The sequence below is a fragment of the Lathamus discolor genome, chromosome 1 (genome assembly GCF_037157495.1).
Source record: "Lathamus discolor isolate bLatDis1 chromosome 1, bLatDis1.hap1, whole genome shotgun sequence".
Lineage (NCBI taxonomy): Eukaryota > Metazoa > Chordata > Aves > Psittaciformes > Psittacidae > Lathamus > Lathamus discolor.
Window position 1 is genome coordinate 132,232,273 of NC_088884.1, and position 14,831 is coordinate 132,247,103.

Below are 14,831 nucleotides of genomic sequence, written 5' to 3' on the forward strand. Positions count from 1 at the left end.
AAGAAATTCTGCCATTAGATTCACTTTCTGTTGCTGCAAGCCCCAAAAATAATTCACAGGATCTACTCTTGTGACTGCATTAATACCTTGATCCCTGGTGTTAGCAATCGTGCTTTCGGTTGCCTAGGAAAGGAAAGAACTGGGACTTGTAGGAAGTAAAATGAGACAGGACTGGCTTTTACTAGGAGGTTAGCGAGGTGCATGTCGACCACAACTTCATAAACACCAGCAAAACCTTTGAGAGTCATTTCGGTTTTGCACTAAGTGTTCAAGGAGCTTCTGCTAGCACCAAGCATAGCAATGCAGCACATTGGATAAGGAGGTATACCCTGGAGTGAGAAGCTGGCTGTGCTTGCAGAGTAGCCACAGTGACGGTCACTTTGCTTCTCCTCAAGCTGGCAGAAACAAGCACGTAGAAAATAAGGCTGAGAGAGAAGGCAGATGCACAACAGGGTACAGCCATTCTTTTCTGGTTTTCTACGTACAGCAGTTAATTCTTTTCTTACTGGTAACAATGAGCAACCCTACTAGTTTAGTTTATAAGATGTTGTTCTAGCCCACAAGGTTGAATGAAATGAAGAGTAGAATAACAGGTGAAATGATAGTTCAGTATAGTTTGATTTATTAATTGGTGTTGATAAAACAAATATAATACATAAGATTTTCAAATGTTTTAGTCATTCTCTATGGCTGTTACTTACTCTTTACTGAATGCAAACTTAATTTTCATTGCTGCCTACAATTATGTATACCCAGCTGTATCCGAACATACTTGGAATGCATTATTGGGGTTCTCCTTGAACATTTTCTTCTTCCAAAATAGAAGGAAGAACTGAAACCACAAATGTCACAGACAGATGCTAAATGACTGTTTTCAGTATCATGGAACACTGGCCAAGTTGTGATGCTGAAGAAAAAAACTGAAAACTAATGTAACTGATGAGGCTGAAACTGAACTCCTCTTTAAGAATTATTTCATGTGGCTACAGACAGTGCTTTGAGTTTCCTTATTTCTGTATTTCTACTATAAATGGAACTTTTTCATTCCATCTGCCCACACTATCATCATTCTGCCCTTAACTATGATTAGATGATTAATTTGTGATAGCTAGTATTTGGCTTAAACATAACCCAATGACACTGCAGAGTTATTTAGGAGAATGTTCAACAGTCTCTTGACCTGCCTTCCTGAACATCTCATCTGTGAAAAACAGTGACAGTTGTTTTTCTGATCAGTGTATTACTGTTTATATGCAAGCAATGTCCTAAATAAGAAGAGTATGAAAAATTATTCTAATTATTTGAAAATAATATTGGAGATTTGTTCATACTGTATTTCAAGTTACAATACAAATTTTATTCTACTGCTTCTTTGACAACAAATCAGATTATTCTGAATTCTGCTGCTGAGAAATAATTCATTAGGTAGCATTATCTGTATTATGGAAACACTTCTCAGACATCAAGGAAATATTCTGAGAAGATTTGTTGCTTTTCTGTATTAATAAACTTATTGATTAGCTAATTCTCTCAGGATACAGCCCTAATTGCTCTGATATCAATTTCTGACAGCAGTGAAGTAATTGTATAAGATAGATTTTGTCTTTTGATTGATGTTTTTCCAGACAACAGTTTTCTGGCAACATGTGATCTGTCTTGAAGGAGTAAATCAGAAACAATAGAAGAGATGGGAGAGTTCTATTCAGAACCAGACTGACTCACTCACTGGCCCTTATATTCTCAACTAATTGCAGACATGTGTGTAATAGACCTTTAAGTCTATTTGGGGTAACAAAATGCCTGCCATGTGCCTTCATGTTCCCTGGACACCCGTGACAAAAAGTACCCCAGTAAACATAGAACTTTTCACCGTGGTCTGTCATTGTTGAGTTTCAAATGCTGCCCCCTGTAGGATGAGGGAGTGACTATTCCACTACTATCAGACATGCTGTTAAGAATGAAAACAAGAGTATTATAAACAAATATACACACAGAAAAACTGCACCCATGCTGGTCCTTTCCTTCAGGCTTGGAGTTTTCACTGGTGTTATGGGTTGCAGAAAACTCTATAGCCTCTTCTTCATCTCAACAGATGGGAGCACAAAGATGACCCAGATGTACTGTGGAAGGGTGAGTGAAAAAACAGGAAAAAGGAGTAGCTGCTATGATGTTTTGTTTATAAAACTATACTTAATATGTATTCGTACATGTCTCGAATCATTGCATTAGTAACAATTTTCTATAATTGGATAGTCTGGATTTGAAGTGATATTTTAATTATAACTGGACTAAGAATAACTTGCTTTTTTTTTTTTTTTATTAGACCATTAGAGCATTTAGACTATCAATAAAATCTTGATTTCTTATATAAGATGGGCTCCCTTTTTCCATACCAGCTGCTTGATGGTAACATCAGGAATGATTCCTTAGTATTTGTAATTTCTGACCTTTTCCTGAAACAAGGTCTAATTACTTTCTTTAAAATCTTAAAGAAAGATTTTAAATGTAACAGACATTTTTTGTCAAATGATTCAATACTCAGTGGTATCTACTCTGAATCTGATTTCCCTTCCTGTCACTCACAGCTCATAGGAGATTTCAAGTGCAATTCCTCCTCTAGTGACTAATTCCTTCCTCAGTACAGAGCCTGAGTTCTTGACATGTGGAAAAAAGAATGGGGACATTAATGGGTTTCATGAGCATTTAAAAGAAACAAAATTATTTTTAAGATTATATAGCAATATTATACTTAAAGAATGCAGTCCCATGGGGTTCTATTAATGTTAGAAATTGTTATGCTTGTATTAAACAGCAGATTCCTTAGGATGAGTGGTACTGAAATGCGTATTTAATTTGTCTGTAAGACGGACTTTAACTGGTATCAAATTATTCTTAAAAACACAAGTGGCCATAACAGATCACAACAAGACAGGGACATTTCAGAGTCAAGTACATCAGAGCATGAGTTGACTGGTTTGGAGAGGTGGAATAGGGACAGCCAAGCTGATAGCATGGTCACAACTGAGGAACAAAAGCACATCCTCTGGGGTTGGAAAGCAGAAAAAATATTTGGGAAGGAGATTTACTTCTAGAAGTTGTCCTGGAAAATTGCAGACCAGAAATGGATAGGAAGTAGGAAAGGGATGGGTTCCTGCAGATATGGTAGTGGTGGACTGCTAAGACTCATGTTTTAGAATAAAATCCATCCAGGACTGATGACTGCTATAGTACAAGTATGCTGTCTAAAACTTCCAGATAGAACTCTAACTAAAGCATTTGTGCCATGGTAGCCTTTCATACAAGGGAAAATTTAATGCCATGTCATGGTTCATCCATTTGCAAAGAAACAACTAATTTTGGGTAAGTTTCTAACTTTGTCTCCTTAGAACGGTTTGAAATAACAATCATTTTCATCAGACATTTCTATGCTGACCATGAAGAATCTGATCTTGTAAGGTGCTTACTTACACTGTCATGCTCATTGTCAATGAGCAGCTGACAAGCCTGCTGATTGTCTTACATGAATCACTTTGACTCCTTTGAAGAAATATATTCTGATTAAAAGAAATCATTACTGCAGGGTTAAAGATCATTACTCTTATGCAATGAGTAATTTTGCAAACCTTACCTAAAACATACTTCAGAATGGCAGTAAATGCAAAACTAATTTGAAGAGGGCAGCAGGTACTACCCAAGTTTTTCACCATATTCATTTAAACTAAATTCTAAAGACTAACAATCTTCCTGCCCCACAGAAAAAAGCAAGACAATAATTTCTTAAAATTATTGCTTTATTTAGCAGCCCATAACATCACCAACATGCATATTTCTGTGATTTAGATTCAATACAAATATTCCAAAATATCAGATCTGAAAAATGCTCTCCATTTTTATTACAGGCCTATTCAATAAAATATATACCTTTGGTGTAGTATGTTTTATTGTATATAGCAAATCATTTTTACTATCATCAAAAATATATTTTAGCACTTGTGAATTACAGGGGACTTTGTTTCCTCAGATAACCAATAGTATTGGATACAGGATCTTGAACCGGCTCATAAATATTTAGACATGTCAAATGTACATTTTCGGTTGGAAATGGCAAGTGAAAGATCTTCAAGAATTCTAAATTCTAAATTTACTAATAATTAAGCTACTTAAGCTATCTTTATGCTACTTTATTAGATGCATCATAAGACATTATTTTCATTGAAAATATGCTTTAAATAAGGCAAGTTTTTGTAAGAATTTGAACAGTGTTTTTTATTACATGGAAACTTTTCCTACAAAGGTGGTCACAACTCCCTTGCTAATATGAAATCACTATGCACAAAGCAATAAAATTACAGAGCTAAGCATCCTTCAAGGATGAAATCACAGTGAAGAAAGCTGTGATATACCTTATGCTGTTAAGTCATGTTGTATCATATCGCATCATATGATGATACCACAACAGAAGAGAGCTGGTTATTTACACAGTGGTTCTGTGGCAAATGTAAACAGAGATGAGTCAAGCACCTCAGCAATACACTGACTTTCTATTTCTTTTTCAGGGTTTTACAATGTTGTTTGTTAGCTCCATTCTCGACATGAGGCACCTGTTTTTAAGGTAAGAAACTGCTCAGTTGACAAAGTGTCAATGGGGTTTTCAAGTAAATATGAATTTGTTCCCTTTTAGTTCATTATTAAGTCAAGCTATGATCCAAGAAAGATGAAATGCTGTTAGATTTGTATGCAGTTTAAGGAATTAAATGACATAGAGTGACTGTTGATTTCTAAGATATATAGGCTCAGAAACATCTCCAGTAAAGCAAGAAATAATTTAAACAAACTGTTTAGGTAAAGACCATATTTTCATATAGATTAACAGAAGTCTGGTGACTATTCAGAAACTCTTAGTCCAGTTGAAATGATTGAAATTGGCTGGGAAAGCTCAAGTGTACTTGATCAGTGAAAGTATGAACACTTGAGCATTAAAAGGTATGACAGTTGGAGCATCTTTACAGAACAAATTAAGGTCAATTTGAAGGTGAATTCTGTTGTGAATCAATTTTCTCCACCAGAGGACTTCATTATAAACAGGGATATATTGTTGCAGCAGACAGCTTGTCTGACTATTCTTCCTTACGTCACAGTATACGCTTCCCCTCAGTGAAGAGGTGCCTGCTGTCTGTGGAAAGTCCACTTAGCAAATCCTGTTCTAAGAGCCATGTGTTCCTCCTTGTACCAGGGTCATAAGTAGCATTTTCCCTTTTCTGCTCTTTAGAAGTGTCTAATTGTTCTAGGTTATCACACTATGTTCATCATTGTGATAAAACCCTGATTATTATTTTGAAAAGCTTATCTGTGGCAGATTACAAAATAGCCTATAGTCTCAGGCTATTCTCAGGTGAGAAAGATGTTAAATTCTCATTCTGTAAACATTTTTCATTTCCCAGGTTTTCAAGAGGTTAAGATTCTACCAACCAGACAAAACTATCATCCTCATGCACCATTTGTCTTAAATGCATTATTCCTCTTCTTACAGAGGTTTAGAACTTCTGTACCATACAGAGGTGAGAAATAAGTTTTTCCTTGCTTATGTTTCTAAGAGGTGTTTCCCCAGAAACTCCTCAGGGGCATTTCCTGATTTTATGAATTACTGTCTCTTCAGAAAGAATGGTGGTTTGTACTTCTCTTCCCAACCCTCCTACACATTTTTTTCATGCCCAAAGAGCTGATGAATCATGGCTCTTTTGTTTCCCCGCTGTTTGTCCTCCTGCCCTTGGAACTTTGAAGATAATCAGTCAGGTATATTTCTCCTCCCAAAAGCTATTTTAAAATTGAAAAGTCAATTGAGAATACCATTCCTAGGAGGGATGTTGAGGTTTAATAATCATGTTCATGTTAGGAACAAAATGAATAATCACGTTCATGTTAGGAACAAAGCAGTATAGATAGAGGTGCTTGTCAAAAATCCTAATGAATTTTCAATTACCTTGATTTCTCACTTCACATTCCCTAATATATTTCTGATTTCATCTTTTAAAAGAAGTTCTCTGAGGTTTTAGAATCAGGACCACAACCTGGCCAGAAAGCGGCTGAAAGTGGTAGGAATAGTCTTGTGATTTCTTTTATTGAGCCAGGTGATGTGGACACTTTTGTTTCAATCTATTTCTAGTTGTTTATCTCCATTTAAGGGGGAGAAGATGGGGAAGGAAGTATCCATGCATAATTTTGTAATTCCCTCAAGGATATCATTGTGTTATTATAAGAGAGATGTTCCATTGTATAATAGGATCTGTATGTCAAGGCTCTGTAACTTGAGTTTCCAAATACCATGCAAGAAATTTGATCAAAGTGCTTTCAGTGTAGGAGATATTTCACTATAATATTTAACAGTAGGTCTAATAAAACAGTTCTTTATTTGAATGCTGTTGAGTGACAGTAATAAGATTCCCATTTTTATACAGAGTCCACCTTCACTTGATTGTTGTTCGTAATTAATGGAGAAGGTTTACTTTTCATCCTGTCTCCCACATCATTAGAACTATCCTGGAAAAAATTTTTTGCTGTACAAAAAGTGACAATAATTCTCTTGTATTCTCTTCTGAAGTTCTGGTTCAGGAGTCCATATATTATAGCATTAAGGCAGCTGTTGAAATATGCCATGTAATAACTGGTTACAAACAACCACTCTGGAATCCTAGGGATTACAGTGGATGGGTTGACAGCCACAGCAAGGCCTATAAAGTTCAAAGGAGCCCAGCAGACTGCAAACAGCACAAATACCACAAACATGGTTACAAAGTTTCTAAAGTCATGTGGTCTCAGCCTGGGGTTGTTATCTGGTTTAACCCTCCGCCTTACCTGTATAACAAGGATCCATATTCTCAAGTAACAGAAAGTAACGATGGCTATGGGGAGCAGGAAATGGAAAAACACAACAGCGATTGTATATGCTGAGCTCACTGATTGTGCAAATGTACATGAGTAAATCCTGGGGTCATACTGTAGTGATCCCACAAAAAGGTTGGGCACGATAGCAACAAATGTCAGGACCCAGATAAGAACAACATAGCACAATGAATTCTTGTTGCTGTACAGCTTGTCATATTTGAGACTGTGGCAGATATAGCAGTACCGATTGATAGCGATGCCTGTAATATTGAAGATTGATCCAATGACACTTAGGCCCATCAAGAAGCCACTAATCTGGCACTGAAGGTATCCCAGATTCCATCCATTGTGAAACACAGATGTGAGCACCAGTGGATACGGGTAGATTGCTACAACCAAGTCTGCAACTGCCAGGCTTACAACAAACACATTTCCTGTAAAATAAATATAAGAGGCAAATATTAGTTTTTCTTCTGCTCTTTTCTGTCACTTCTGCTCTCAATATGTTAATGAGCAGCCTTAGTGGAACTCTTTAAATATAATTATTGTCTGCTTTCTAGATTAAAATTCATTGTCATATATCAGAAATAAGACACTCATTATTAATCTAAAGAAGAAGAAGCTTAACTTAAAGATGCACCTTTTAAAAGAAACTGTCTTTAATTACCATGACCTAATATTTTTATAGTCTCATTTGGATTCTTCTGGTCACACAGACTCAGTATTCATATAAAATAAAAATATTCATAACTTTAAGTCTTGCTTTGCTTTTAAATGGTCTCTCTTGAAAAATCAGCAGAAATAATATTACTACTAATAAACTGCTATTCACATTTATCTTCTATATTTATTTTAATTCCCTTACCTTACAGTATCCCTTAACTTTTCCTGTCCTGAAATTGAAACTATCATTTTTTGGCATTTGTATTTCAAGTTTCCATTACTTTAATGTGACTTTTAAAGTGACTGGTTTTGAATCTTATGGCTAGCACTTAATTAAACTTAACTTATAAATTAAAAGACACACTCTTCAGTAAAAGAAGTGGAGCTGGGCAGTGACTTTGACAGTTCCCAGACAATATTGATGCCATGGTCTTCTCTGCCTCCAAACTGGAAAATTAAGCAATGATCCGTTATCTTGGTTCACTTTTTAATTAAAACAAAGGAAGACCATTTTAGACTGTGTTAGTTCTTGATAGAAGCTTTCTCTGTTCTTCAAAGACAGTGGAATCCATTGTAACTTATGTTTTGAATTTATTTTTAAGCATAGATTATAAGTTCTTTTTTTTAGTTGCTTAAATGGTAATTCATCTGAATGCTTCCCAGCCATTCTAGTTTCTAAGGTCACAACATACATTGATATAGCTTTTGTTCATTTCTTAAAAATAACTACTACATGTATCGGTCTAGTTATTCATGTCCATATCTACAGAAAGCTATAAATGTATACATATACATGCATGCATGTAGGGAGATAGATAAATATGTGCATATACATAGGTATGTGTGTGTCTGAGATTACATCTTGGAATTCTGACATTCACTGAAGATGAAATATGAGCTACTATTGCAGCCTGTAAGAAAATATATTGTGAGTTTCATATGACATAGAATTTCATTATTAGTACAAAGTGGGCTTGGTGAACTGTTTTGTGCATTTATTATGTGCAGACACAATACAAATAGATAAAAATAGGTTAAAGAAAAGGTTAAAGTATCTATGGACCAATAGGGCATTTTAGCTCCTATAATTCTCAGAACTACTTTTTCAAAATATTATCACAAACATCTTAAAATGCATATCCTTTCACTAATCTTACACATAAAATGGCCAGGTAGAAATATTAAATCTTCAAACACCTACAGTGAAAAACATAGAAATTAATCTGACTCAGGATGCTGCATATTTTCTTTTGTTTAAATTTTGATACATGCATAAAACACCACACTTGATATTTATACTAATAGCAGCTGGGAAAAATAGCATCAGTTAAAAGATTGCTACACTGGTTTTCATGGATTTTGTATTTATAACCCACTTTCTCTTCATAGTGTCTGTAGTTACTTCTTTTGCCTGGGAATTCACTGCCAGACTAAAATATGCTTATCCTTAAGGCTTTGGAAGATTTCAGATAATTTCAGCACAAACAGCAGAGGTTCTTTAAGCAGAAGATAACAAAGAAAAAAAACCCCATCATTTTCAGAATTTAACCTTGACACAGTGGCAAGTGATACAAGAATAAAGAGACTAGATGAAACTCGGAGCTCTGTGTTTTGTCTTATGAATCGAGAAGTGGAGAATGAATGAAATGTTGCTGTTGGCAAGTTTTTCCCTGTCCAGAATATTGTAGGTTTGATGAAATATTTATGTCTCTGGATGGGACACAGAACTGGGACACTTATTTAAATGTAATACTTAAAAAAATTCTATTTATATTTGCTTATAAATTTGCTGCTTAGCTGGAAACTGCCAATCCCAAGCTTCTCTCTTTGCCATCCACTGAAACATCTGCTGGTGCTCTCCATTAATGTTGCCAATATTATTTACCCCCTTGAGCCAAATGATTCAGCTATAAACACAAAGCTAAAAGGGTTTTTTCCTATTGCTGAAAGAAGACAGGTGGTATACTTCAGTTTTAGCAACCCTATGCTTTGGAAACAACTGAGTCCAGGAGGAGTAAGCACTCTCTCTGAATCAGCCAAATTTCAGGCTTCCACAAACTGGTGTGCCATGGTTGTCTCATCTTCTCAGCTGACTGCTGTAGAGCAACAAACTGAAAGTCTATTCATACAGATAACTGAAAGCTGTTTCATATGGAAATTGAAGGGTAGCAGAATACCCTGGCAGCCTGCCTTATTAAAAAAATCATGACCTTGGAAACAAAGTCCCAGGCAGCCAGCTCATGGTTTTGTGTCAGCTGTCTGACCAAAGCTTTGGGCTAGAAAATACCTGGAAACCAGATACCTGCCTGCAGAGAGGACTTTTAACCTGCCTTTCTGGAAGGGTTATCTTCAAACTTGAGTTCAGATACATTTTCCATGTAAGCACAACAGCTTTGTCATTAAGATAAAATAGATAATTTAAGTAAAAACTTATTTGGGACTCAAATGTTTGTTGTATGTTTTGAGGTTTATTGTTTCAGACTCTGAAGTCGGATGTGAAATTATGTTGACATTTCATACATTATATAGTATACACAATTTTAAAATATGAACCTAGATTTAGGCATTCACCATTACTGGAAAATAGTGATATTTTATGAAATTCCCATGTATTTGATGGCATATTGTGAAATTAAACTGTTATCTTTGTGGAACACTTGGCATTGTAGAGGTGAGTACCATAAAATTGGTATAGGAAAAAACTAATATCTTCAGGGTTGGATTTGAACAGAATGCTATAAACAAAGCCTAAAGCTCCATATTGAACCCTCTAAAAAAAGCCACAAAACCAAAATTAATAACTCTTCGTTGAATAAAAAGTATTCATTATCTCTAGAGAGTGAAAAAAAAGTGATTTATATAACTAAAGAATGCATTACTGTACATTAACACCAGCTGGCTGAATTGAGTTTGAATTTCTTGACTTTGACATAAGTCAAACTTGAATAAATTTAAGCAGATACTGTGTTATGAAAGTATATGGGAAGAAAGATAATCTACTGGTAACCAGCTTTAGCAGGCTATGCTTTTAGATGCAGTCTCAAGTAATGTTCCATTAAATATTTTCATCATCCTTACTGAAAAAGACACCTGTCTGCTCAGCAAACACATAGCAACATCATACCTCCCTGCTGAATAAAAAACTGCACTAAAGCAACAGAAAACAAACAAGTGCCCTCTGAGACAATTTGACTTTTCTAAGAACAAAATATAACATAAACTGAGTGTAAAAATTGTGACCGTAACAGATTATCAACAAAATGCTTATGGATTTAAATGTCATGATATCAAAATTAATATGAGAGCATCAAATAAGAACTACATGATGTAGTTGTATCAGTAGCAACTTGTAGCTGCATGACATATACAAACGACTGTGTGGGTTGCTATTCTCTAAAATTAGTGCTAAGTATGTCCTGAAGTTAACAGGAATTAGAAAATTTCCAGAAATTTCTAGCAACATGAATAAGTGCAGAATATTAATGGAAAAAAAAAAAATACTTAGCCTAAGTGGTGCTGAATGCCTCCCATAAGTATAGACTGAAGGGCTGAGCACTTTGCAAGCAGATCACAAAGAACTAGTTCTTTCTGCAATTTTAGAAGAACTGAGGGAAGTGTGGTCTAAAGAGCTCTTTCCTCAAGTGCTGAGACTGAAGTATTTTAACTCTTCCAAAACTTTAAGCCTGGGGAAGAAAACTGTGCTGTAAAAAAGCATCCATAGATATCTATGGAAGAAAATAATGCTTTAAAGCATTACGGACTCCAGATAGAATTTGTCAGTACTAAGGAAATCTGCATGAATTGTAGAGATCTCATTTTCCTAGCAACATTGGCCAGGCTACTATTCTCCTTTTTTTCCCAAGATATTCCTGTACCTTTTAATATTGGTTGCTAGGTCACTATTTCTGTTCACCTATTTCAAATTATTTCCTGTATAAATAATGAATTGGCTTCTTACAACAAATGCTTTCCAGACACCTTCATGTTTTCATCATATTGCTACATGTTGAAGCATATAACATTTTGTGTCCTGTTTATGCATTTGTGCTCAGGTTGCACCAAATTTAGCTAAGAGAGCCTTAAAGTCTTTATGCTTAGTGGAGATGTTTTTGCTTTTAGGTAAGACTAAACAGTACATGCAGCTATCATTTGAAGTCATGTATGACGTTTTTGTTTCAGTGGTCATCAACTCAGACTTTTCATGTTTAGTTGGTAAGCATATCTTTAAGGAAAGAGGACAGTGTAAACATCTACAGTGTTGGACTAATTACCAGATCAAACTTAATTTCTAACTACTAGGTCCATGCTATTCTTATCTAAAAACTCTTTATCACCTGTCAGATACTGCCAGATATGCTGATCATTTCTGATTGTTTCCTAATAAGGCTTAACAGGATGCTTTGCTATAAATTTAGATCAACTTTTCTTGAAGTCCTGATGTATTCATATATTGCTAAGATTATTATGTACACAGTTTTTATATATTTAATTGCACTATTTTTTATGTACTATTTATTTAAAGTACTGATTTTTGACCGCTCTAATACTTCTGATTTTCTTCAACGACAGCTTACAGATAATTTTCTTTTTTTGGCATTTTGAAATATTTCTTATTAATCCGGTCTTTTCCCAGAATGCTAATGTGGGTGTTTATGCTATCTAAAAACAAGACTAAGATTAGGTGCATGCAACTGGGGGCCTGGAGCAGTAGAAAAATTAAATGTGGTACCTTATAGTTATAACTGAGCACAGCATCACACTTTTACATCTAGCCAAAGTGACAGCATTGACAGATGTCAAAACAGCTGGTTTAGAAAACTAGTAACTTCTGTTCACAACTAAATGGTAGGAGTGACTAAGCCTCCGATTATAAAATATAAGGTATCACATGAATATGGGCTAGTTTATGAAGAAAGCAGAATTAGAAGGCTAAGCATAATGTTCAATATGATATGCTTCAATTTACCACTATAAGCTGAACTTCTTCCATAGAAAAGCATTTTCCTAGGCCTCTGCTTTTCTCATGGTTGTTTCCATGCACAAAATAGCATCTCAGTGACAAATATTAACACTATTTCATATTCTATGAACATTTTTGCCCTGAATGTTGTTCCATTAGCACTGGTATTTCACTTGCAAAACATCAGCAAAAACAAAAAAACAAAACAAACAAAACAAACCAAACAAAAAAAAAAAAGAAAAAAAAAGAAAAAAATCAAGGCATTAAAACTGCTTTTGTGAGTGCCTTATGTAAATTGAATAAAATATCCTTCTTCTTGTATCTGGAGACAGAGTTTAACACTACAGACTCGATAACTAGTCTCCCTGGGAACTTAACAAGTCATAATGTTTCAATAAAAAGATCTGACTTTAATCTTTCTAGAATTAACTTAATATTGGAAAGTTGCTGTACCTGGTGGCACAGTCTGGGATTCCACAAAGGTCCTGTGCAATAAAAAATATTAAATGAAAATACCTGTAAGTGGAGCCAATGACCACTGTTTCTTAAGCAAAATTCCAAAGCCAAGTAAGGTTACCTAGATAAGCAAGCATGCAGACAACCCCAACTTCACTGAAGACAGATTTGAAAGGCTTAAGAAACTAACAGTCCCGGCAGCTCAGCATCAAAATAGCAAAAAGCAGCTGAGCAAAAATGTAGCAATAAATATTACATAAGCTCCAGTTACTCCTGGGAGCTTCATTCACTTTACAGATCATAATATCAACTCCCTAGATCTCAAAAACCTATTTTTAACCTAGAGGTACTATTTATAAACATGGCCTGAATCAAGAGGTCCATGCGCACATTAAATTTGAATATAGCATGATGGGCCTGTGGGTTTTGCTTCTCATTAGCAAATTAACCCTGATGCTGCCTGTGGTGGTGCAGGGAAATTTGAATGGTGTAAAGCCCACAATGAATTTTTCAGATTTAAGCATAAGCAGGAAAACCTTTACTTTTAAGCTGAAGAAAGAACTTTTATTATTTAATGATTATTTTAAAACCTCATCAAAATGTACACCTCTGTCACATAATAGAAGAGATTTTTCAGACCCTATAACAGCTACTTAGGACACTAATGAAACCAGATGTGTTAATTATATACATGGCAATTACCTACAGCTGTAATGATGTCACACAGGTAGCTCGTTAGCACCAAGATACTGCAATGACCCAAATAATATCAGCTTTTAACTGTAATTGATAGAAATTCAGGGTGCTGAATGTTACAGATCAAAAGCTAGAGAACTGCTTAACAGTATATTTGAGAGATGTGGAAGAACAGATTTGTTAAAGACCATGTTATCCGAATATTCTATATTGTCATGCTTTATTCCAGTGTGCTACAAGTTGAAGAAAATTTGACATAATCAGCACAGCATAAAAGAATGTTTCTACTGATATGCTCTGAAACGAAAAGGTTATACTGTATTTAGATTATAATTATTATCATACAGAAACTTTCAGTGAAGCTTGCAGCAACAATTTAATTTGAAATGCCTATGCCATCTTCTGGCCAAGAAAATTAGATGCATGAAATGGCAGTGAGGAATTATATGGTACACAGAACAAAGGAATGAAGGAAGTTGGTGTCACTTCCAAGTTGAATATAGCCAAACAATATGTGGATGTGTGTAGTTTTGCAGATATGTCAAATGGCACACATTTTTCTGTAACTTTATCACCTACCATATTTTACTGTAGTCCCATGGTACATATGTGAGACAGCTACTGCTCTCTTAAAGTCTAAAAATATTTGTCAGCGCTATTTTTGGTGGCTCAGTCATGAAAATAAAGTGATGTGAGATTTACTGTAAGGCAGACAAAGGAATTGAATCCATATGCTGAATGAGTGGTACAGACTTGGGGATGTATCTTGCCTCTGGCAGTTTTATATGACATTTCAGGGCTGCTTTGAAAATGTCTCTTTTATTGAACCTCTCATGATAGGAGTACTTAGTTTATACTAGGCAGTAGATTTGATAGGTACATGGGATATGGAATATCTCAGTGATGGTAAGACTGAGGTATTTCTGTCTATGCCAAAAAGGGCAGTGCTGGATGAGTTTATGTGACATGAAATGTGAAGCACCTGGAACTCAAAGCAGCAGTAAAGAAAAGGTCTAGACTACCATTGCACATTTAAGCATCTAATATACTTGACAGGAGTTGACTGAAGACCTTTTGTGGACCTAAACTTAAAAATCTAGAGGTGGTCAGAGTTTGGGCCTTTTTTAAGGATTTTTAAGACATGCAGTTTTAAAAATTAATTTAGATAATAGCA

The 14,831-nt window shown here is 35.2% G+C and overlaps 1 protein-coding gene across 2 annotated transcripts in view; it reads right to left on the reverse strand.

Moving 5' to 3' along the window:
* Window positions 1-6,388: 6,388 nt before the first annotated feature.
* Window positions 6,389-14,831, reverse strand: part of MTNR1A (melatonin receptor 1A) — a 51,127-nt gene continuing 42,684 nt past the window's right edge. Inside the window, exons 1-2 of one of the 2 annotated variants that reach the window (XM_065665251.1) lie at window positions 12,959-12,986; window positions 6,389-7,316 (exon numbers count right to left, since the gene is read on the reverse strand). In XM_065665251.1, the coding sequence (XP_065521323.1) occupies window positions 6,448-7,182 (735 nt within the window). In that variant the 5' untranslated portion in view covers window positions 7,183-7,316; window positions 12,959-12,986 and the 3' untranslated portion in view covers window positions 6,389-6,447. Of the gene's footprint in view, window positions 7,317-12,958; window positions 12,987-14,831 lie in introns of those variants that run through there. The other variant, XM_065665252.1, reaches the window with a different exon arrangement.